At 44.9% G+C, this 23,922-nt stretch overlaps 1 protein-coding gene across 3 annotated transcripts in view; it reads left to right on the top strand.

Moving 5' to 3' along the window:
• znf827 (zinc finger protein 827) overlaps nt 1-23,922 on the top strand; it is a 74,585-nt gene that overhangs the window by 19,802 nt on the left and 30,861 nt on the right. For all 3 annotated transcript variants that reach the window (XM_025907992.1, XM_019360052.2, XM_025907991.1), the window contains exons 2-5: nt 4,019-5,293; nt 7,966-8,138; nt 8,322-8,814; nt 16,538-16,816. In XM_025907992.1, the coding sequence (XP_025763777.1) occupies nt 4,019-5,293; nt 7,966-8,138; nt 8,322-8,814; nt 16,538-16,816 (2,220 nt within the window). The remainder of the gene's footprint in view (nt 1-4,018; nt 5,294-7,965; nt 8,139-8,321; nt 8,815-16,537; nt 16,817-23,922) is intronic.

The following is a 23,922-nucleotide window of genomic DNA, read 5'->3' on the forward strand; positions in this document are numbered from 1 at the left end:
CATTTTTAATTGCAGATTTGTCTGTTTAGAAAGGTACTAACTTGCATGGTTTTTACACTTGATGACTTTAAATCAAAAGTAAGTCTAATGTTTCTAATAAACGTCAATGAAGTATTTTGTTAACATTCGGTTAAATCATTACTCCTGCAGTCTTCTCTTGCTGTTATTCTTCTTCAAAGTGAAAACTTTTATAAAATTCTTGGTTGGTGTTAGAAAAAAAAACATCCAAGCATCACTGCATTCGCATGAAGTATATGACAAAGTGGCTAACATCCTGGCTACACTACTGAGATTACTTTACTGATTACAGGTAGTAATGAATAAAGAAATAAGAAGTAATTTCTACTTCTTTTTTTCCCTAATTGAAAGGGGGGGGGGGGGGGATATGACATAGATCAAGCAAGTGAGGGTTTGTGGAAAAAGGAAAGGGAGGTGATCCTGATCCACTGTGTTCCAATTAATGGAATTACCTTCCTCCTTGGGAGGACTGTTAGTCATTTGCAGAGACGTGAGGCCGTCAGTAGTGCATCTCTCCCACCATATTGTCCAGCGAGCACTAATAAGGCAGCCCTGACCGCCGGGCGTGCTCATTAGCATAGCCCGCGGCTGTGGCAACCCCCGCCAGGGTCCAGCCGGACACTTAATTACCGCCCCGGCTCCTTCTTCACCACATCCATACTCCCTGCCTTCCTTCCTATGGCCTCACCCTGTGCCCTACCTCCTTAACCCAAGCACACATACCACCATGAGCCTCCCAGTCTTAGCAGGAAAGAGAGGCTAATCATTTTGATGATGTAAATGTGATGGCTCTAGTCTCGGTATGTTGTGACAGTCTTTCATGTTATTTCACTTTGTAGGGCTTTGCGGTCAGCAGTCTGTGCGATTTTTAGTGATTCCCTGACCTGCACCATCTCCCTCTCTCTATCTCTTGTTCCTTCTCTCTCTCATTCTTATATTAGCTCATGGGCACGACTCTCCTTTTGACATCAGCGCAGTATTGATGCACCCCCGTCCAACCTTAATCGGCTAATGGCCTCCTCTTCTTGCCTGCCCAGTCAGATCAGCCCCTCCCTTTTCGCCATCTCTCTATCTGTCCCTTCCTTCCTTCACTGTCCCGTCTCCTCTCCCCCCCCCACCCCGTTCAGGCCTGGGGTCAGGGAGGCCAATATTCATGCCTGGCTAAGCAACAGAGTAGCTTTGTGTGTGTAAGAGAGAGAGGAAAAAGGAGAGGGAACATGTTAGTCAGCAGCCTCGCAGAAGTCATGTGGTTGGTGACCTCTTGACCTACCTTTACTCTACTCTCCTGCTCTTCTCTCCTTTCTCTAATTCACACACCTCCCTTTTATATATTTACTTATTTTTTTTAACTAGTGATCTTTCTGCGCGACAAGGTTAGCTGAAATATAGCTGGCACGCGTTCTGAACGTCTACATCTGAGCACGCAAGCACACACATGCATGCACAACCCTCTGACCTGGAAAAGCCTCAGCCAAAATAATCCTGCCAAGTTCACAACTGGAGATTGTTGACAGCTCTGTGTGGTGAAACAATGAACAACTCCACTACCTGGAAAGTCCAACTGTTTTTAGCTGTAGTTACAGGCTGTGAGCCTCCCGGTTTCTTCCTTTGACAGGTTAGCACAACAAATTTCTAAACGCTGTACATGAAAATATTTTTATCTGCTCTGTGTGCATCTCTGGTCAAGCTCAACACTGTTTATTCTGGGAAGTCTTGAAGCCTTTGGCCCTCCCTTTAATGGAGTCTCAGGCTGGACTTGGACCCCTTTATAGGTCTGTCTTTGTCTGTCTATAATAAGGTGGCGCTATACATCTCAGTGGCCCAGAGAGAAAACTCCCTCCCGTTTTTGCCAGTGAATCATCCGTGTGTGAGTGATAACAGATCCAGACTGCTGAGCACCCCGCAGCTGTTTGTCTCAACATGCAAGTCATCCCCGCCATTACACCGCTAAATGGTTCCCTTTCAGTGGCAGACACTTGCCGCCTCGGCCCGTATCTCCATGCCTCCATCATCAAACCAGCCACCGTTGCAGAGCCGAAGAAGTTAAATGTGTGTGTCAGGGGAAAAAGAAAAAAAAGGAAAAGATAATCATGGGCAGGACTTAAGCAATAAAATGTGTGTTTGTTCTTCAAAGAAGATTGTCTCCATGTGTGCGATGGGCATGTAGCAGTAGCTGTAAGTACAGTAACTGGCATGAAGGCCCCTTAGAGCTGGTCTAGAGACCATGACCTTGGAAAATGTCATTCTGTCCACAGGGGTCGCTCGCCTGTGACACACAAAGCCATAGTAGTGAAGTGCGCACTGTAGCACTCAGGCAGAAGCCCAGTGGCTTAGTGTTGTGTACAGCTGCACCTAACCCCAAGGTTTAAGATTGAACTTAGGCAGCAAGAAAGTTCAGCCTCAAAGCTGAGACCTCGGGTCAGTAATCTAGCGATTTCCCTCTAACCACATTACAGCCATTAGTGGCTCTTGCTGCTTTTCTCATGTCACATGGAAATGGGTCAAGCCCTGCCCTGCATGACTCACTGGCTCCTTCTCCCTCTCCCTCCCTTTATTCCTGTTAACCCTACTCCGGTGGTAAAATGGCTTCAAGCGGCATGGTAAATTGGGTTCACAATCGGTGCATTTTGGTGTTTTTCATTCACCTTAATAATAGTCTCAATGGACAAAGTGTCACACATGCTCGTCAGTGCCATAAAGTGCGTCCTGTAATATCTTGTCAAGGTGAAGGCTACTAGGCATGCGGCTATAGGATGTTTGGAAAGCACTAAGGCTGATATTATAAGGTAACCCGTTGCTCTGCTTTTTGACATCTTCCTCTGTGTTACTGTAAAATCTAAGAAAGGAAGTGGGGATGTGTTTGAGATGAGAAGATATCTGGAAGTGTGCAGGCCCTGTTTGATATCTGTTGCAGAAGGAGAGTAGCGGTCATAGTGGGTTGTGATTGTGGTCACCTTTGCGGACCACAGTGAGCCATGCTGGCCAGATGTCAGCCATCTCTAATGATCCCTACAGGTTGCTGGGCTGGGTTGCCTGGCAACGATTTTGCCTTTGCCTGTAAACAGAGAGCGGACCCACCGGGCCTCAGCGAGGGTCGTGAAGGTGAAGACAGCTTTGGTGTGCTTGGAAATGTATGTTGGTGTGTAAGACATCTTAAATGATATTTTCATTTTTGGGTGCCCGCTTTTTCTAATGAATCTCAGCCAGTTCCGTTTTTTTTGTTAAATGTTTCGTGAGCTTTGTGTGTTCAGTAACCCAAAGAGGAGGTGTCAGTTTTGACATTTTGTTTCACCCAGGCTTGGTGCATTTGACATATTCTTATGGAGATTTGTTAATATGTATCAGGAATATTCACTTTTCTTTGTTCGCCCTTGTCTGGCAAGCTGTAATGTTTTGCTTATGAATATTGATACATGAAGTGTATATTAATGACCCTTGGTGACCTTAACCCTATCCTTATTGGCTCCCTGGTGGTATCCGCAGGCTCATGAATATTAATCTAGTTCTGTAACCTCCATTACCCTAATCTTTGCTGTCTAGCCTCCCAGAAGGACCCGTTGTCATGGTAACCCCTTTACTAGGCTCTTCCAGACCAAGGGTGGGAAAAATAAGGTTTTAAAAAAAAAAGACAGAAAAATCTAAATTACTCAAACATCTTGGATGTGCCTTGTGACTGTATTAAAAAAAAAAAAGAAGTTGAATTTGGGCTTTAAATCTTTAGTAGTCTGCCTGCTTTTTGCAGCTTTCAAAGGCTTTTTGACTCCCATTTAGGATTCTGCATTGTATAGTTTGTTAATCTCTGCAGTGTAGAAGCTGGACTGTGAAAGCTTAACTGTCTAATTGCTCCTAAGCATCATAAATGTAAACCTAAGTTAGAGCTGTATGGCAATTGTTTAGCTGTGAAATAATCATCAGTCTTAACTGCTCGCTAAAGCAACCTTTGCCACAGTACTCGCACACTTTTCATTAATTCTTCATTTGGTTTCCTCTCCTCTTCCAGATGTGGACAGCAACGAGGAAGGAGGGCCTGATGGCACTGCTGTGGAGGAGGAAGGCTGGTTTGGGAACGCCTCTGACACGCGCTCAGAGTCGTCGTCTTTTGGAGACACCCAGGATGAGGTCCTCCTGCCCAGGGGCTCCTCTCCCGACGAACGACCTGGAGTCAGCGCTGGGTCTGGGGATCATGACACCTGCGGAGGTGAGAGCTCGCTGGGTTGCCCCACGCCTGTCCATCGTGCCTCTTTGGAACTTCTTGGACTGGATGGAGGTGCATTCTCGGCCCAGGACACGCTCTCGTCTGTGGTATCGTCACTCTACGGCGAGGCAGCATCTCGAGCCCTGGGAAAGCCCCTCAGCAGCAACCTACGGCGCCTCCTAGAGGCTGGGTCGCTAAAACTCGACACCGGGGAGCTCCTGGGTCGGTCATCCCGGGGAGGGGCTGGGGGCGACTCTCCTCCAATAGGTCTAGCCCCACCTTTGACACTCTCCCCATCTTCCCACCACGCCCAGCAGTTAAGTGCTCTTGCCCGAAAACTGGCCAGTAACAACAACAACAGTGGCTCAGCCTCACCGGCCTCCACAGCTCCTTCAGCCACTAACATCAAGCAAGAACCCTTAGACCCCTTTAACTCTGTCACCCCAAGCAACGGCAGTGGGTTTGTATGGGCAGGTGTGGCAGATAAGTGGCCCCCAGCCAGCTGCTCCACGCCCTGCGGCTCCAGCCTGTCCCCAGATTCTGCAATCCAGAAGTTAAAAGCAGCAGCCAACGCTGTGCTTCAAGACAAGAACGCTGTGGCCTCCTCCTCAACGACATCTTCCTCCTCATCCACCTCTGCCTCATCTGCAGTGCCCACCCTGGGTGGGGGTGGTCGAGGAGACGATGTGGTGCGCTTCGATGCCTTTAACTCTCCGTTTAGCCCGCAGTCAGCTAGCTCCACCCTCGCTGCGCTCTCCAAGAAAGTCAGTGAGCGGAGCCAAGCCTCGTCAACGGCCAGTGCTGCTACAGACCACCAAGCAGCAAGTTCCTTCCTCTCACTTGTGTCTATGACCTCCTCTGCTGCCTTGCTCAAAGAGGTGGCAGCCAGGGCAGCAGGAAACCTGCTGGCAGAGAAGAAAGACAGTTCCCCCTTGGCAACTACTGGGGTCCTCCAAGAGGACGTGAAGCCCCTGTTGGACAAGAACCAGAAAGCACCCACGCCCTCTACACCCAACCAGAGCCTAGAGTTGCTGTTGCCCTCTCCTCCCAAGGGCAGAGGGAAGCCCAGCAACCAAGCAGGTAATCTAAATGCACAATAAAGGACTATAATAAGCATGGGAATCACTATAAGCATAATGAGATTAGTGAATTAATTAAAATAATGGTTGCACCAGTACAGATAACAGCCCATCTTAGCTTAGGTGCATAACTCCATATTTCTCTACTTAAAATATGTAGTTTTTTCTTCTTTAGCAAGAGAGACTTGCAAAATGATTAAAGTACACTCAAGTGTTGGCTTGTGTTAAACACACAATCTGTCTGCTTAAAGTTAAATAAGGCTGCTATGGTTGAATGTGCAAGCCCGTCTAACTGCAGCAGAAAATAATTCACGTCTTTTGACTGTCAGTTCAGTTTCTCTATTTCCCCAGCTATCGTGTGGCCAAACAAACAACACTATGAAATTCAAAGTCACACCGTTAGCAGTGCTAAATTATTACTTCGTTGTAAGGATGACTCCAAAAAGCGCGGACTCGTGTCTCCTTTCCTTTTCGTGCAGCAGCGGCAGGTTCGCATGTCACCAAAAAAAAAAAATGCTGTCGGAGAAACAGAATTGTGAACTTCGGTGACATGTTTTCTCTAGTTTTGTAATGGTTTTGTTCTCACCTCACTGGCGCTGAAGCAGTGTGTAGTGTAGCCTCAGCTTAACTGTCAGCCGAGCAGAGAGCATAGCCGAGAGAAAACAGCTCTGGCTGGCCTTCTAGTCTGGGAAATGGTCTGTGGGCTCGACGGGGGGTTCCGACTGAGACCTCACTGCCTTCCCAGACCAGCTCGTTTGTGCTCGGATGTGCGTGCTGCCAAAAGGGGGCCGTCAGTGTGTGCTCGGCACAGTGGGGAGCCCTGGAGTCCATATCCATCTCAGCAGCCTCCTCCTGGCTTCATACCCCACTAACCAGAGCCCTCTGCACTGATCAGCACAGCAGACTTAAGGCCAAACACATCATACTTTCCACTGACTGGATACAGATGCGTGCACTCTTTTTTTTTTTTTTTTTTTTTTTTTTTTTTTTTTTTCCCCTCCCTCTCTCTTTCTTCTCTCCCTCGTACACGCTGTCTCTGTTACTTACAAATGGGCACGCAGTATAATCTGTAAGAGCGTGCTCAGATGTAGACGTGTAACCCAAACAAGGGTGCACACACAGATCTCACTCTTGGACAGGCGGAGAGATGGCTTCAAAGTGCAAGCTCCAGCTAAGTAGTCTTAAGGGAGAACAGAACGTTTTCAGGGAGATGGATGGGCACTTTTGAGGGATTGTGTCGCAACCCCGCCAAAACTAAAATGGCTGGATCAAATTGACTTCAGACAGATGAGGCAGTCGATGTAATATTCTGTGATCTGCATGCTAAAAAGGGGTCTGCTCTAACCCGGCATGCCGTCAAGGTCGAGCAGCACTGTAAAAAAAAAATTAAAAAATGCAGGTAGTTGTTTGGTCGCCAGACTGAAAAACGTGACCTTGATTATTGACTGTCGTGTCTTGTTTTATTGTAGACCCTCGCTAGTTCTGCTATAAAACTGTATCACGCTGGCATGCTGTGCTTTTGTGTTTTAGGAAGAATCGACTCCCGTTTCTCTAACACGTGATTGGGCTTACATAGGAAATACACATGTTAAGCACTAAACACACACGCTGCCTCCTGGTTTTATTTCTGCTTTGTTCGCCTCAACTTAGACTAAGCACAAGTCATTTCTGCATTGTGATCTCTGCTGTGCTTGGAGAGGTTGGGCCGCAGATGGTGGTTTATTGTTGCAAATAGGCAGTCTCGAGGTTTTACACCTCAGGTCAATGAATGGCTGAGCACAGTAATTTCACCAAACACTGATTACCAGATGTTTTTCAAGGAACGGCACTGGAATACTTATGAAGCCATCCTGACAGGCCCTTGTAGAATTTGTAATGCAATCATGCCTCTTTCTAATAAGACCAATTAAACAGTAATGGATGCCGGATATGAAGCCAACAACAATAATCGAGATACTAAAACATGCTAGAGTTTTTTGCTTTCATTGTTCCATCGCTTCCAGCTGGTGTTTCTCTCGTGATAGTTTTCATCATTAGGTGCGCAGACGTTGTCTCTCGCAGATCTGATCAGTGTCTTAGTAACTCCCTTATTAAAGAGGGGATTTGCATTTCTTTACAGTGGGGTTGTTAAACATGCAGCCTGCGGCCGAGAACAGGCCCACCGAACTGTCCATCCCAGATCTGCTAGGTGGCTTTGCAACGTATGAAGATCGCAGGGAAGTCGTTAACAAATCCAATTTGTTTTCAGCCAAATGCACTTAGTGCAGTCTTAGTGCAGTGGTGCCGGCATTATTACACACCGACCCTTTGAGATCAAATAGGATCAATACTTTTGGCACGCTTGCTTTACAGTAACTATCCATCCATTCGCTTCCGCTTATCCTTTTCAGGGTCGTGAGGGGTGCTGGAGCCTATCCCAGCTGTCATAGGGTGAGAGGCAGGGTACACCCTAGACAGGTCGCCAGTCTGTCGCAGGGCTAACACACAGAGGCAGACAACCATTCGCACTCACAGTACTCAATTACAGTAACTAAATGCTTCATTTAGCTAGTGCATATTCATCCATCAAAGTCCATCAAAATCTTGGGACTGGATCTTGCCTCTAAATAAAAAAAAAAATTAATAACAGAAAAATAAAAATAATAACGACAACGTTCTTTGGTTCCCATCAAGGCTCTCCTGAGGATGGTGGCAAACCATTCCAGTGTCCTGTGTGTGGCCTGGTCATCAAACGCAAGAGCTACTGGAAGAGACACATGGTCATCCACACAGGCTTGAAAAGCCATCAGTGTCCGCTGTGTCCCTTCCGCTGTGCTCGCAAAGACAATCTCAAGTCCCACATGAAGGTTGGATTCTATTTTTCTCCTCTCTGATCTGATCCCCACACGTCGTGTTTGATCACTATTTAAATGTTTACACTACTCTTATGCATGATTCAACACTGTTGCGGCTCACAAAGAAATGTAGAAATAAAGTGCTGGAGATAAGGAGGGGTTTGACGCTTAAACCTGTCCCCATTTTTTTCCCAGGTACATCAGCACCAGGACCGGGGTGAGACATTTCAGTGCGAACTCTGTCCCTTTACCTCCTCCCGTCACTTTAGCCTGAAGCTTCACATGCGCTGCCACCAGCACTTCCCACGCACAGACGTCAAGGTGAAAGAGGAGATCACCACCGACACAGAAGGCGAGGGCTCCCTGATGGGTGACGGCAGTTCTGCAGACATGAGAGCGACTGAGGTGTCCCCGCTGCACTCGGACGCTCAGCAGCAGACGTCCCCTCCAGTTGAGGCGTCCTCCAATCACGTCCACATCAAGGAGGAGCCCCAAGAGCGAGACCTGTCCGTGCTCTCCCCATTCAGCATCTGCAGGGACCGTGGCAGCAGCGCCAACTCCCTGGACCTACCCGGAGTTGGGGTCGGAGTCGGCGTCAGATCCAGTCCCAGCGCTCCGACCACAGCCTCCTTATTCAGCCCTGACATCACTACCAAAACGGCCACTGACCTGCTTATGAAGCTTTCAGGTTAGCATAGATTTATTTTTTCCTACTTTAAACAAAAGCTTTATTTATAATGCAGTCTTTACAGTGCTGCATTTAGTTAACGCTGTGCAGAAACGCATAGAAAAGCAGCTCACACAGACGCAGCGGTAGTGTAACTCCTGTAATCCATAATTGCTTTGTTTATTGTGCCGTTTTCTCAGCTTGACTTTTTAAACTCCACTCACTGCAGTTGCACTTTCATCAAGTGTTTTTCAGTTCTTCCAAACTCTCATATGAAGACATTGGCGCTGATCTCCAGCTAGATGTTGTCTCCCCTTTGCCTTAAGTTTTGTTTTGATTCTTCATTGTCACCAGAAATAACATTCGTAAGAAGTGTAAACAATTTTTTATGCTTATTGTCTCAGGTCAAGGCTGCAATATGTCTCTGAGCTGTTTTATTTTTATTTATTTTTTATTTTAAATGGCTTATAAAAACAACGAGAACCTAAAATGTCTGTTAGTTCAAACATGCAGGGAATAGAGAGTTTTAGCTTTTGACAGCGGCACGTACACCAACGCATCTCAGGCTTCTTTTCTTTTTTTTAATTCTATGGGCAATAACATAAGAAAACATTTAAAATTCCCATTGGTGTCGTTCTTTAAATAGTGAAAAGAATAGAAACGGGTCACACTATGTGCACCTAGTCGCACTGCACAGATGGGTTTTGGCATATGTGATTGAGCTTTTTAACTTATTGAGCATAGAAAAGGTGGTGTCATAATACCACATGTATTCAAAGTAATTTCAACTATACTAAAGGAATTCAAACCTTTTAATCATAGTATACAGTAGACTGTTATACAAGCCTTGGAGCCTTGGACCTCAGCAAGCATCATCATCATCCATTCATATGATTTGTTTGTGTACCATACATTGTGGTACCCACACGACAGTAGTGGTTTCTGATCCAGGTTGTAGCCTAATGTGTTCTTGCCTATGCATAGAAATACTTGTATATATTATAATAATAATAATAATAATGGATTGCATTTATGTAGCACTTTTCGAGACCCTCAAAGCGCTTTACAGTTCCACTATTCATTCACTCTCACATTCACACACTGGTGGAGGCAAGCTACAGTTGTAGCCACAGCTGCCCTGGGGCAGACTGACAGAAGCGAGGCTGCCATATCGCGCCATCGGCCCCTCTGTCCATCACCAGTAGGCGGTAGGTGAAGTGTCTTGCCCAAGGACACAATGACCAAGACAGACAGAGCTGGGGGATCGAACCGGCAACCTTCCGGTTACAAGATGAGCTTCCCAACCCCTTAAAACCAGCTTAAAATATTCCAGTAACATCAGTTAAAAAAAAAACCCTAGCACAGATGACGCTGAGATAAACACGGGAAGGTGAGATCTGGGCTTTAAATCCATATTCAAAAGCTGACACATTTCAATGATTGATACCCAGAGTTTATGCATAAGTGATAGAAACTGTTGGGCCCAACACATCTAGCTCATTTACTCACATCCTCTTCTGCCCGATTCGCTGCATGGGGCTAAGACTGCTCAGAAAGCCTTTTCTGAGCTTTTTCTGTCTCTTCTGTTTTTTTTGTTGTTGTTGCTTATGAATTGAAGACCCTGTCAGTAATGACTCAAAACATCTAACATAAATTGCTGGTAATCAGGTAAAGCGCATCCCACTGTACGCACAACCAGGGTTGGTAGCAGCAGAATGGAATATATACAGGAAATTGACTTATGTGCCACTGTGATGCTCTTAATGCTTTACCTGCCAGGAGTAACCCTTGATGCTCTTTCCTGAAGTGAGTAGTTTCTGTCATATTTCGGTCATGTGACTGTGTTTGTATCACCTACCCTTGGAAAAACCTGGAAACTGTCCTAATGGTCGTTGAACCACGTCTTTATAGATGTACACAGAGGTGTCAAAACTCATCATTGCTGGTACGGGGGAGGTCGTCCAGTGTGGTATTTATGGGGGAAAGGGCAGAACCTTAAATCCGCGGTTCATGCAAACATGCATGTTCTTAGTTAGTCTTAGTTTTGGAAATGGCAGTTATTTTTACATATCAATACCCAAATAAAGTTTCAGTTTTAAAATCATCTATCTAGTGAAACATAAATGCAGTACGATGGGTTTTTGTTTTTTGTTTTTTGTAAAATTGACACTCCGCAAAAGCAGTCAGGGACTAAATGATTTGCTCAAGGGCAACTCGTCAATAGTGGTCCAGGGATTTATTTTCCTCGCCGGCATCTTGTCAGTTGTCACGGGTGGTGACTAATTGTAGATTTCTGGCGTCTTCCTCCTGCTTTTCCTTGCACGCGTTATTATTACTGACAAATTCAATTCCAAATTAGCCAAAGGGATAAACTGAATATTTACACAAGCTGACTTAAAGATTGTCGTCTGAAATAGAAGACTTCATATTGGCTGCTCTTGATAGGAAGTTTGTCCTTTCCTTCTTTATTTTCCTAAGCCAGCTATGGTACTGCACTTTCTTGAACAAACTTAACAAACACGCTGTTCCCAGCCGTACAACGCCCGACCCATGTTTAGATGCATTTCACCGTGTTGCAGAAAATATCAAAGGATGAGCTTGGAGAAGATGGCAAGATTGATGGAAAAAGGTTGACCGGGGTTCAGCGCCAGGGTCGAGGCGACGACTGCCACTCTTCCTCTTAATGCTGTGTAATTAGATTGAGATCTTGAGAGTAAGGATGGGAGGGGAAAAAAACCCTGGGAACATTAGATTAATTAAAAATTTATGCATAATTCATAATTAAAAAGGAATTCATAATTTGAAATGATTAGCGCCCTCAGCGCCATCCTGTGACCCCACCAGGATGCGCGGGGACTCGGCTCGGCTTAGTTAACTCCCGCTCGATCTTGCACGCCCCGGCTCCACATGGATGCCCCCTGGGTGCCAGTTGCGCTTCACTCCCAGACTGCACAATCAAGCCTGGGCAACTCCCAGAGGAGCCAAGATGGCTCCCTGCAATGTCAGCCCAGTGTCAAGTGGCGGACATCTTAGTCGGGGCATCATTCAAGGAGAGTGAGGCAGGATATAAAAAGACAGGACGAGAGGATGTTGAACTTGAATGCGTGATGATGGGCTTTAATGAATACCGCTTCTTTGATCACAAAGTTCTCTCCCTTTGTTGGGGGGCGGAGTTAAAGAAAGGAGGGTTATAAAAGTGGAAAGAAGTGGGCTCAGATCTTTATGAGACTTACCCATGCCAAGGAGCAGCCAGGAAAGGAGAGGTGAGGAAGTTCCTCCTGGGACCTCTAGACTCTATTTCTTTTGACCTCCCTGCCAACCCAGATTGAGTGCGTACACGAGCAGCTCATCCCTCCTGCTTTTACACTGCTGTCTCAGTGCCTCGATCCCACAAGGCCCTATGGAGGCGGGGGGGGGGTGTATAAAAAGCTGCAGAGGGAAAGATAAAAAAAAAGAAAAACAGGGGGAGAAAAATGAGACAGATAAAGTGACAGCAAGCAAAGGGAGAGGGAGTAAAAGGCAAAGAGGGAGTTGCATCGAGTTCCCCAGGCATAAAAAGCCGGTGAACTCTCAGCGACCTCTGACATAATAAGCATATCATTTTTTTTTTTTTGGGCTGCCCTGCTTTCCGTTGAGTGTTATACTGATACCCTTTGATTTTTATCCTTGCACACTGACACAACCGTTAGCTATCCGGTGTGATCCACATTTTGATTCAGAGATGAAAGCCACAGAGGCACTTTGAAATGCACAGCCCCTACCCTGTGCCCAGTGGACCCCGAGTTAATAATGACAGCGGGCACTGCACACCCTCCGAACACCCCCTCCACTCCCACCCCGCTGCGGTGACACAGGAACAACATGCTTGACCCTGGCTGGGTGTGAATAATTGGTGTGTGGGGGGGAAGGGGGATAGGAGGTGTTGAATCTGTCATGATGCTTCTGCAGTTGTCTTATTTATGCGTTTCCTGGGAAAGCGACTCTCATGCGGTGTTTGGGTACAGTAATGTGACGCAAAAGCAGAATTCAGACATGTAAAACATGCAGTTTGTGTGTCATCCTAGCAGGAGATCGAGGTTTTTAGTGTGTATTTATGTATATTGGAGGAAAAAAGTATGCAGGAAAAATTCTGTAAGGCATTTTTTGGAACGTCTCGTGACAGAGAGTCTTTTCGATTCCCTTCTTTTAAGAATGTCTAGATTTAATCGTATGTGTCCCCTGCTTTCCAGCTCTGCATGAGCAGATACAGGCAGGCCTTTTGTGTGTGACCTCTGGTCCATACATCCCCACTGCAGCCATCAGTATCACTGTCCGGTGTCTAGCACACTGTCAGCTTTTGTTGGGTTCTCAACCTGCCCCACGTAGCCCTGTGCTTTTTTTTTTCTTCCTCCTCTTCTCTGAAAAAAAAAAAAAACAGCAGCCAATTGTCAGAGGGGAGCAGGCCGGCGTGACAGAGGTGGAAAGCTAATGAAGTTATTTGACGGCAGCCCTGGCCACGGAGCTAGAGGTGAGGTGGAGTGGACAAGCGCCTGGCAGTGAGACAGATGAGGCGCAAGAGAGAAGCGTAGCGAGGGGGAGAGAAACGGGCAGGAGAACGGCGATGGAAGTAGCGTTGGTGGCAGGTGTCAGAAGGGTGTGATAACATGGAGACAAACTGATAGCATCGTCAAACCTGAGCTAGAACCAGCGCAGGGAGCTGACACTGGACATTGGTGCGGGCATGCACACACACACACACACACACAGTCACGAAACTCACAGAAGCGAAGCCCAGTCACCCAGAGATGCCCATCTCCTCCGCAAATCTGTGCTCACTTCACAAAATGATCTGCCAGGGACTGGATGCTCATGATGCTATTGTGATTGTGAATTTTGACAGACAAAAGGCCAAAAGTGTAAGCTTGGTGGTGTTGCTGGCTGAATAGTTCCTGTTGGTACTGTGCGCTGCCTTTTTTTTTTTTTTTTTTTGTTCTTGAGCCATCAGCTCAGAGGAGTAAAAAAGAAAAAACAAAAAACTTGCCTACTGGATTAGGCTACTAAATTATTCATTGGGATCTGTAACATAGATTCTGAGTGGAAATGCGCTCTATTTTTAGCAATCCAAAAGGTCACAGGAGTGGTGTGACTTTGTGTGCGAGTGCACGTCCTGGAGTTGTTTTTGTTCTCATGAGGCCGCCGAGGAGAAGGATTCGAGAATCCGAGCTTGTGTTTAGTATTTATTTGTCAGTGGTTTAAGCGCAGCGCAGCGACTGCCCGGGGTTTGAACGCAGCATGACGAAGCAAGTGGCAACACAAAGTATGGTTAAATGTGAGTTTTTGTTTTTTGTTTAATCTGTGTTTGTAAGGCGCTGACCAAGTGCGCTGTCCCTGTCTGATCCGACATGGCCCAACACGCTTCTAATTAGAGGACGTCCTTCCAGGTGCTGACCAGGTTATACTTAGCCTGCCCGCTGACATCTGACAGCATGACATTTCCAGCTGGTGCCATGTGCGACCCTGCGCCACTGCCCCCCTGAACTTGAAGGTCATCGCCCCACCCCCATGTCCCCCACCCTCCCCTCCCCGCTGCTGCTCACCCTGTTCCTTCTCAGCCTCTTGAACTGCAAGCCCAACCCCGCCATTGTGTGGCACTGTGGCATCACGACATCACATGGGTGGTCAGAACGCCAGCACCTGTCCCCTTTCCCTGCCCTGTATCCCCTGTCCCCGAGCCCTCTATCCCTCCGGCATAGATCATCATTAATCAGAGGGGCCGGGGCCAGCGCAGATTGATGATGTGGGCAGGGGGCGGCAGGCCTGTGGCGGTTAGAGATGTTAGGTGAGACGATCGGGTGAGGAGCGGAGCAGATCTCTGCTGGGGCCAGAGGAGACTGGACAGCAGTCTGCCCAAGAGTGATAGCCTCTCTTATATCCATGCTCTGTGTGTGTTTGTGTGTGTGTGTTGCAGATTGAGTGTCCATGCTAGGATGTACAAGCTGTTTCAAACTGTACAAGTGTCAGGGGTTGTGCCAGTAGATGTGAAGATGTGTTTGTCGCTGCAACACTCGACATTAGCACGGTCAAACAGTATTAGCATTCATATGGAAAAATGGAAAGCCAAATTTGGTGTGGCTAATTATTCAGTTGAACTAGTGATACCTGCATAGCTCCTTAGCAGGTACTCAACCGTGGTGTCTGCTGGAGCGCTCGCAAATTGATTTATTGCAGATTGCAGTGATGTCCTTCTACAAATGAGTTATGTTACTATGGGGTAAAAATTACAAAAATAAAGATGTTATATAATGTAACTAATGTCATGTTTGGTTATCAAATGGCCACAGCAAGGAAACTGCTTTTTGACTCACATTTGAATTTGCCCCACATCACAACGACACTATTGCAGATAGTAGCACAAGTCACGTGGGCTGATCTCTTTAGATTTTGAATAAATAAGATCAAAGAAGATCAAAGAGCATGTAAACTCAGCTTTTTCACTTCATGCCACAGCGGGGGATTTTTATCCTTTAATACGTCCAATTAAGTCCAGAAGACTAAGTTTTCAAATTATTGTGTCCTCATAAGTCAAACGAATATTGTGCAGTGCATTTTTGAATCATTTGACATGTAGTTACAAAAAAAAAAAAAAAAGAACAAAACCATATTTGGAAATGAAAATGGCTGTAGTGACATAAAAAGTTTCAGTGAGGGACTTAGATGAGACTTGCACACTATTAGGAAGTGGTTTTTAATTTTGTGGCCAAACAGTGTGACTTTAATTTAAGTAACTGAAGTTTTGTGACATTGCAGAATAATCTATTTGTTTAAAAAAAAAGTCCTCAGTACTCACATTCTTTCTGAAAAATGGTATAGTGCACCTGCACTTAATTGGTAGACAGTGGTATCCTTTAACCTTCTGTTCCCATAACACTCTATTAAACAGACGTGAAGTGTCTTTCCACTAACAGTATGGTATATTTCAGGTAATATTTTTAGCTTTTCTTTTTTTGTGTGTGTTAAAGCAGTTTTCTATTTCAACCATTTTTCTGAGCCATAACCTGTAAAAACCTTCGCTTTAGCACAGGGAGTAGTGGAATGTGCTCAGAGACACAAAGAGAGGCGCTTGCCCTGCTGTTCTTTTCTTGGCGGCTATCGGAAGTTGCTCCATGTCTAATTATTAATTATTCATCTAAGGCGGATTAGATGTGGCCCAGTTTCTCTTGAAGATGACTTTAGAGCAGAGGGATCCATGTGACAGTTCAATCCCTAACCTAGGCTACACACAGCAAAGATGGCAGATAAGACTTCGGCTGATTGCTATCAGAACTGCTGGAATTATTTCATGTCCAATTATTTCATGTCCCCTCATGAAGGGGATTCAGACGATGTCAAATGCAAAAGGAAACGAGGAATCCAGACTTAGGTTGAGAATAATATGCACAGAAATGAACGGGTTGGGGAGAGGGAAAGGCTCTGTGAGGTAGAAAAGAAAGAGAGGAGGAATTCTGAATTTGTTGTGGATACCCTTAAGACGAAATGAGATCATGAGATTGCGACCTGGTTTTTTCCCCCATATCACGCCAACTGTTGGCCAGTAAGAACTGTGATATCCCATTGTGGAAAATGTTGTCGTTCATTTGTTTTTTTTGTATTTTCACAGTGCTGTGTAAGTGAGTTCACCTTATGAAATGCATGTCAGGTGTTTTGGTCATCGGCTTCTTTAGTTAATCGCTTTTTCCTCTGATCTCTTTTGTCTTCTTGGCTCCAGCGGCCAATCAGAGGGAGACACTCAAATCTCCATTCCAACTGAAGGAAGAGCCCAAAGTGGAGGAAGCACTGAGCCCGAGACCATCCTCCCAGTCCCAGAGCCAGATCCAGCCAAGCTTCCCTACGACTTTCAGCCCAGATGGCCCAACGGTGGCTGCAGTAGCCACAGATCGCCCAGGGTCACTGAAACCAAGAGAAGGAAGCCCCATGGCTAAGAACAGCTTGCTGAGCCAGGATATCAACGTTAAGGTCGCCTCTGAGTTGCTGATTAAGCTTTCAGGTAGGCTGTCTGCTTATCTATAGAACTGTAGAAATGCAAAATGAGCTTTATAGCGCTCAGATCGGTCTTTGCAACAATTGGCACAGTTCTGTGCCATTAAATCTATGCAAAACACTAACTCTCTGGTCTTCAGTTTGTGTCTGTCAATATATATTTTGAATTCTTGCACTGTATTTCGTGAGTTTCAACAAAGTAGTTTCTGCAAACATACATATTTAAAAGAACGGTCACCACTGCCAGTAGTTCCAGGAAAGAACAGGTCACGCACTGTTATCTTGTTATTTATTGTACCAGTTGGCTGTTTGTTCCAGATCAGCTCGGGAGGTTAGATGTAGGCCAAAGGTTAAGACGCTGACTGACATAAAAGGGTTTTTTTGGGGGGGGGGTTTCCTCCTGCCATGGCATTCCTACCTACCCAAGCTAAAACTGAGGTGAGTATTATGGACCTGCAGGGGGATAATTGTCTTCGTTTCTTTGAAGCCTCTGTTTCACTTTGGTTTTGTCTAGTGTCTTCTGCTCTGATGTCCCTCAAAACAAGGCCAGCAAATGGCAAATCATATAATATTATATAACCTTGCTTGCATTGTTGAACTTAAACTCAACCCTGACTTGCTCCTTGTTCCATGTCAGGCAGTTTAAGAGCAAGAGTTTTGACATGAACCACGTCTCAACCTGTGCGGACTGCTCTGACATCATGCAGTGCAGCGTGATTTAGCCTTTGCCTCTTCTGGTTCCCTGCCCGAGGAAGCAGAAGATGCAAACCTGATTCCTTCTTTTGGAGTGCGTGCGCTGCTGCGCTTAGCATTACATAAATGCAATCATTGTTTTCAACTTACTATACGGTTTGTATCACGGGCTAAATAAAGTGTTAGAGCAGGTGCTTTTTTTAAACCTGCATCAGAATCTCTACTGAATGCCAGGTCCGGTTCAAGTGTGTTATGGACAGGTGTTTGTCCACTGTGGGCTGCTGGAGTGCGTCTCTCAGGCAGTCAGGAATGAAACAGGCTGAAGTATGCACCGACACAGCCAGCTTTTCCAACTACATATGAGCAGAGTGATTCTTTCCTTATTGATTACTTAATTGCAGTGCTCACATTGTGTGTACAGCGCAATTGTTTTTCCTTTACAAGTATAAGAGGAAGACAGGCAGTGCAATCATAAAACGTACAGTGTGGCACACTCGTGCAAGTATGCATCCACACTGGAGAAAAGAAAACAAATGGCTGTCTGACGGTGGCGCAGTGGGGTGTTGCTCCATCCGTGGCTCTTCATCCTGTGCCAGTACGTGCACGCTTAACAGACACCTCACACACACCGGTTGCCATTGTTCTCTCTGGGTCGACTGGTGTTCACAGTGACTCATGCTGGCTGGGAGCTCTGTGATAGTACACGTGTGCTGCTCCAGTGCCTGCCCCCAGGTCACGTTTCCGTGTGTGTGTGCATGTCTTTGCAGAAGACAGGGATTACATGATTGGCCCGTGAGTGTAAACAGAGAAATTGAGACAATGCTTATGGGCTTTATATAATTCCTTCACTGTACTCCCTCTACCTGTGCTCTTTGTTTCATCACTGCTCTTTCCCGTCCCTGCGCTGACGTTATCCTGACAGTTTATTTGGGCTTCAAGCAGCATGACCAGCATTTATCCCCTCCCATTACTTACACTAGCTCTGCAAGGTTGACCTAGGTTAGGGAAAGATGCTGCAGCGTTCATCCGTCCGCTGGCTCCCTCTGCCCCCTCACACAGTCCTTGGAGCGCAGTGCCGTCCATTGCCATGGCAACAGTGGGGGCGGTAGATGGAGAGGGCTGTCTAGAGTGACAGCCTTGACAAGAGTCTGGACCCTCAAATGACCCTGGGGGGTGTGGAGGAAGGGAGGAAAAAGATGGTGAGGAGGAGGGGAGGGAAGCGGGTAAAGGTCATTGCCGTTACAGTCACGTGTGATTACGATCATGAGGTTCAAGGGCATCTGCACTGTAACCTTTCTCTGTCCCTCGTTAAAGGTCAGGCCAAGTACACAATAAGCCATTGAGGATACTCGGAATAAGGAAAACGCATCGGGATTTTAGGTTAAAACATCCTTGTCTGTCTGTTAAAGTGTTTATTTCCACATACTTGTATGTCAGTACAGCAAATGGACACAGCCTAATTAAATTTCATCTGCTCAGCTTTCCTCGACCATGGCATTGGACAGTCAGAGCAAGTGGGGTTGTCATCATTACTGCCCATTGTGCTGTAACATAAGTTGCATCATCCCTTTAACTAGGTCACATCTTCTCTTCGCGCTCTCTCTCCCTCTTCCTCTCTCGTCCTTATCAAACATTTGCTGGTCGTATATAGTCGCCTTGCTAGCGCTACCTCCCCCACATCTGTTTAAAAACCAGGCTGCTGGTGTCTGGGGGCTAATTACGCCAGGCTAAATAGTCCCTGGCGCCAGCGGCTAACGTGTCCTAGCAGATGGGCACTGGTGTTGCAGGGCAAGGGGAACATGGCGTCACAGGACGGGAGGGGGAGAAAAGGGGGGGCGATGTAGGGCCCTAGGTGGTGCCCTGGCAGACTGGCATCGTGTGGGTAACAGCCGTGCCACCCACTCACCATCCAGCCACCCTCACCATAGGTGTGAAATCACACTGTACTCACTTAACTCGTTTTTTATTCCTTAGGAACAGGCCTTGCATCTCCGAGGACATTTTACAGGCCCTCTCCCCTCTCGAGTGCTCGTTACTTTGCTAATAAAAGTTGCATTAAGCAATTTTGAGCACTAAGGAGCAGAAAGATTTAGAGCGAGCAGTTGACAGCAACACCTTTTTAACATATGAGGTTAGTTTTATTGTTGTTGTTATAGAAAGCCAGACTGTATGCACTCACTCTGCAGGAAAAGGGACAAATGCATCACACTGGAGCCTGTTCTGATGTCCATTCAATTTTAGCTGTTAATATTTACTGGCAATTCCCCTGGTTTGGTCCACCACCTCTTTGATAGAGGGTGGCTGTGATTTTAGAAACTGTAAGGTTGGGCTTTTTTTTTTTTTCATCTGTGTAGCAGTATCAATTAACTGAATGTTAAATAATAAAAAAAGAAGCCTTTTCAGCTTTTTTCCAGTAGCAGCGGCAGATCTTGTAGCACTGGCTAAATCTAATTGATTGATAATTAACAGCCAGCTTCACCTGGCTTCCTAATTAATGGACTTGACACGATTATCTCAACTGCAGCAGCTACAATAACATGATAATGTTTAACCACAAATGTGGAACTTAAAGAGATGTGGATTTGTTTACCTGAAAGAAATGATTTTTCAGTGATAAAATACTTCAACTACGGTTTTGTGGAAACAATACAGTTCATGAAATTTTTTTTTAAATCCAATGAAAATCTCATTTTGACAAGCAAGCTTTTTATCCTCTTTGATTACATACAGGGATATAGCTGACAAGGGACTTTTTCTGTTTTTCTCTTTAACTAAAATGTCAACAGATGTTTTATTCCTAAGTTAACATCGTCCCTTTCAGAGGAAATAACTTGATGGTGTTTTGCATAAATGTCCAGCAGTTTTTCACATCTTGCTGAGATTTTGAATTTGCAGAATTTCTTCACTGGTTATGTGTTTCAGGATTTTTGTGCATGTACTACACATCTGGGCTTTCATTCAGTTCTTTCACAACCCTCCTTTTATTGGTAGATTTTCTGTTGTGGAGATTAGGATTATTATTCTGTTAAAAGAAACAGATGCCTCACAGGTCATCGACTGGCAGTTTCATTAAACACTCCAGCATTCTGACCTTTGAGTCAGAGTTTGGAAAGTTTGAGTTTATGCTCTTCTTCTTAACGGCCTGCCTCAGATATGGAGACTGTGTTTTACTTATCTTCCTCTAGATCATCCCGCTTCTCTTCTGTTTAGAATCAGTTTGGTTGGTTAATATGAAAAATGTAATACACGCAGTGGACAATCTTTTTTTTTGCAGTTTGCTACATGGGCTGATCTGTTGTTTTTTTTCCTTACAAGACTTTTTGGACCTTTCTAAACTATAGTTGTACCCACAGAGATATTGAAATAGCCGAATGTATGGATTCTTTTTTTCTCCTTTTTTTAGCAGATCAATTTTTAGGGAAACAAATTGTTCATTCATACATTTTCTTAGACCACGGGTGGGCAATTCGTTTTCATAAGAGACCACTTGAAAAACTGTTGTGGAAGACAACAATAAGCTGAACTGAGTTCTGCTCAATATTAATTTATATTAATGTATCTTCTTATAAGCTGCTACTGTTACTGTAAAATCAAATGCGGACATGCTAATTTAAGTTAGAAATGGCAGTCTTTCAAAATAAGAGCAACAATGTTGTATTGTGATTTCCCAGAAAATCATAAAAAGAACCCACAATAAATACAGTAAACCATTTTATTGGTGACTGAAATGTGACAAAGGCTACGATACAAGTATTTACATTTGTATCCTAATTTGCCATTGACTTTACATGGGCCCAATATGGCCCACATACAGTGCCATTGTCTGTCTTAGACCACCCCCAAAAGCCTGAGTCTTTATAGGGCGAGAGCCTGGGTACAGCCTGGGAATTGTTTTAACTATCAATGTTATCCTGTTAAAGGGATCATTAGAAAACAAAGCGTCTTCTACACCTACACATATATATATATATACCCCCATCATTTGTTCATTTACCTAAATGTCTGATCAGTATAATATTCATTTTGTTATAATGTATATTAGATACAAACATAAATACCTTTTATTTCAAAAATGAGGTAATTTAAATGAATCCCAGCTTTGGTTTGGATGTAAAGAATGTTAAATATTTAAAACCTTTCCTCTTTGTAGCAAATAAGTGAATGCGATTGTAATTTTCTCTCTTCACTTGCACCTAAAAGGATTCACTGTTTACTCAGTATAACCTATCACAGCGCAATGCCTAAGCACCTCATTCTAATTCAAAACGCTGGCATTACTGTACGGTATTACTTTATATTAAGCGCTACACTGTTCTGGCAGTGTCCTCACTGTGCCTCCTCAGTGTGGCCGCTCGCTGACCTCTCCTACTCCCGCCTTCCTACTTCCATATTCTGTCTCACTGGCTCCTCATCACTGCCTATAAGTTCTATTTACAGAAATGCAGAGTTGATTCCTTTTGCCCCTTGCTAAATGTGTTTGCTTCCTGAGTGCCTGGTAATATATGCAGCAGTGATTGACAAAATTACAGAGGAAATCACTTGGCACCTTTTGTCCTGACCTTTGTATGATAAGGCTTTAGTATCCTTAGCTTAGCTCTGGCTTGTGTCCAATGTTTTTGTTTAGGAGTACTTCGCAAAGGCCCTATCTGGCTTCTTATGGGCTGTATATCAAGCACGCTGCTCCAGAGTCAGATGTAGCTGCAGTTTGCAACCGTTGGAAGCCTGAACTACTGCACACTGGCTGGTCGAGGATCAATTGTAGCAGCAGCTGTCTGTGAAGTCTGCAGGCAAGGCTGCTGTGGCTCCCACATGACATGCAGTCTCTACACTGCAGCCTTTGAAGCGCCTGAACTCTTCACCCCTGTCTGAGCAGGTCGGCTAGAGAGCAGCAGAATAGAGAGATTGAGAGAGCGAGGGATGGGGGCAGGGATGGAGAGAGATGTGGAATAACAGAGCAGGGAGAAGTGTAGACTTGGGTAACGGGAGGGGGAGAGGTGGAGAGGTTGTCATTTAGGCTCTAGCTATTCCTCATCCTTCTGTCCTTCTCTAGCTCTTCTTTCTCACTCTGCTTTTTTCTTTACCCTCTTACCCTAGGGTGCTTTTTTTTCTTCTTCTTCTATTCTAGCACTGTTTGACATTTTTCCCTATCGTTACCCATCCTCTTTACCTCTCTATCTCCCTCACTGCCTGTCAGTCCAAGTTTTTATTCATATGCTTTCATTGCACCAAAGTAGTGCAGTAAATTGACTGTGCATGTATTAAATCACTGGACTATGTGAGTGTTTTAATCCAAGTGTAATTGCGCAACCTGTGCACTGTGTATCCTCAGCAAAACAGGCTCCCAGGTCCACACAGATTCAAGTTGACACCTGAGGCCAAAGGTGATCACTAAAAACAGAACATCACACAAATCCCAATCACTTCCAGTCTGACTCAAACACTGAGCCGAGATGTGAAGAGAGAATGAGAATACAACATGTTTGTAGTAATGGGGCATACATTCAGAGTTGCACAGAATGGCTGTTGTTACGCTTCTTATATGAACTTTCATTTTTATGTTTAAGGATTTTAACCAATCTAATCCAAGCACATCTTTATTGCTCAACTTCATTGCAGCTTCATGTCTCTGGTAAAACAGAGACACGAAGACGTGAAGTACTGAAACTAAACCCAAATAAAACTAAAAGGCAACTTCTTATTTTAAACCGATTCGGAACGACAATGATATGTGCAAGTCTGTGAAACTGTTTCATCTGCTTTTAAGAACTGAAAGAGGTTCTTGAATCTAAAAAATGGCAAATAGACACAACTTTTGTGTCTGTTATTTTGACACGTATCAAGAGGAAGTGGACTCTTACAGTACTGTAAGTCTCAAGTCAGTCATTGAATTTCTCTTGAGTTGCAAAAAAAGAGTTTGTACAGTTCTCACGAGCTTGAAGTGAATATTTTGGACGTTGGCTGCCTTTTATTCTGTTCTGTCACGATGATCCTACACTGCTTCAATAATGTTGCGGTTCGGGCTCTGGGGAGGCCGATCCATGAGTGATAGTGTTCCACTGTGTGTGTTTTGGGTTTTTTCTTGCAGTGTGTTTGGGATCGTTGCCATGCTGAAAAATTAAGCCGTTGACAATTAGATCCATCTTTCAGGTCCTGTGTCAGTCTTCTGATTCCTAAAAGACATGACATTGAACTGCTGTTCCATCTGCTGTACATAGTTTTTTCTTTTTTTTAAGTTTTAGGTGTGCACTTGTCCTCTACTTGTCCATTTTCATCAGATAGTTTTTAATGACACACTCGCACTATGCAGAGAAATGTCAAGTTTTTGCCAATAGGTTTTTGTGAGTCACATTGTTGGTGCAAAACTTCTATTTAATGTCTGTCAAACTGTGTTATCTTTACCATTTTTCATAGATTCATCTA

Source organism: Oreochromis niloticus, linkage group LG6 (assembly GCF_001858045.2).
Source record: "Oreochromis niloticus isolate F11D_XX linkage group LG6, O_niloticus_UMD_NMBU, whole genome shotgun sequence".
Lineage (NCBI taxonomy): Eukaryota > Metazoa > Chordata > Actinopteri > Cichliformes > Cichlidae > Oreochromis > Oreochromis niloticus.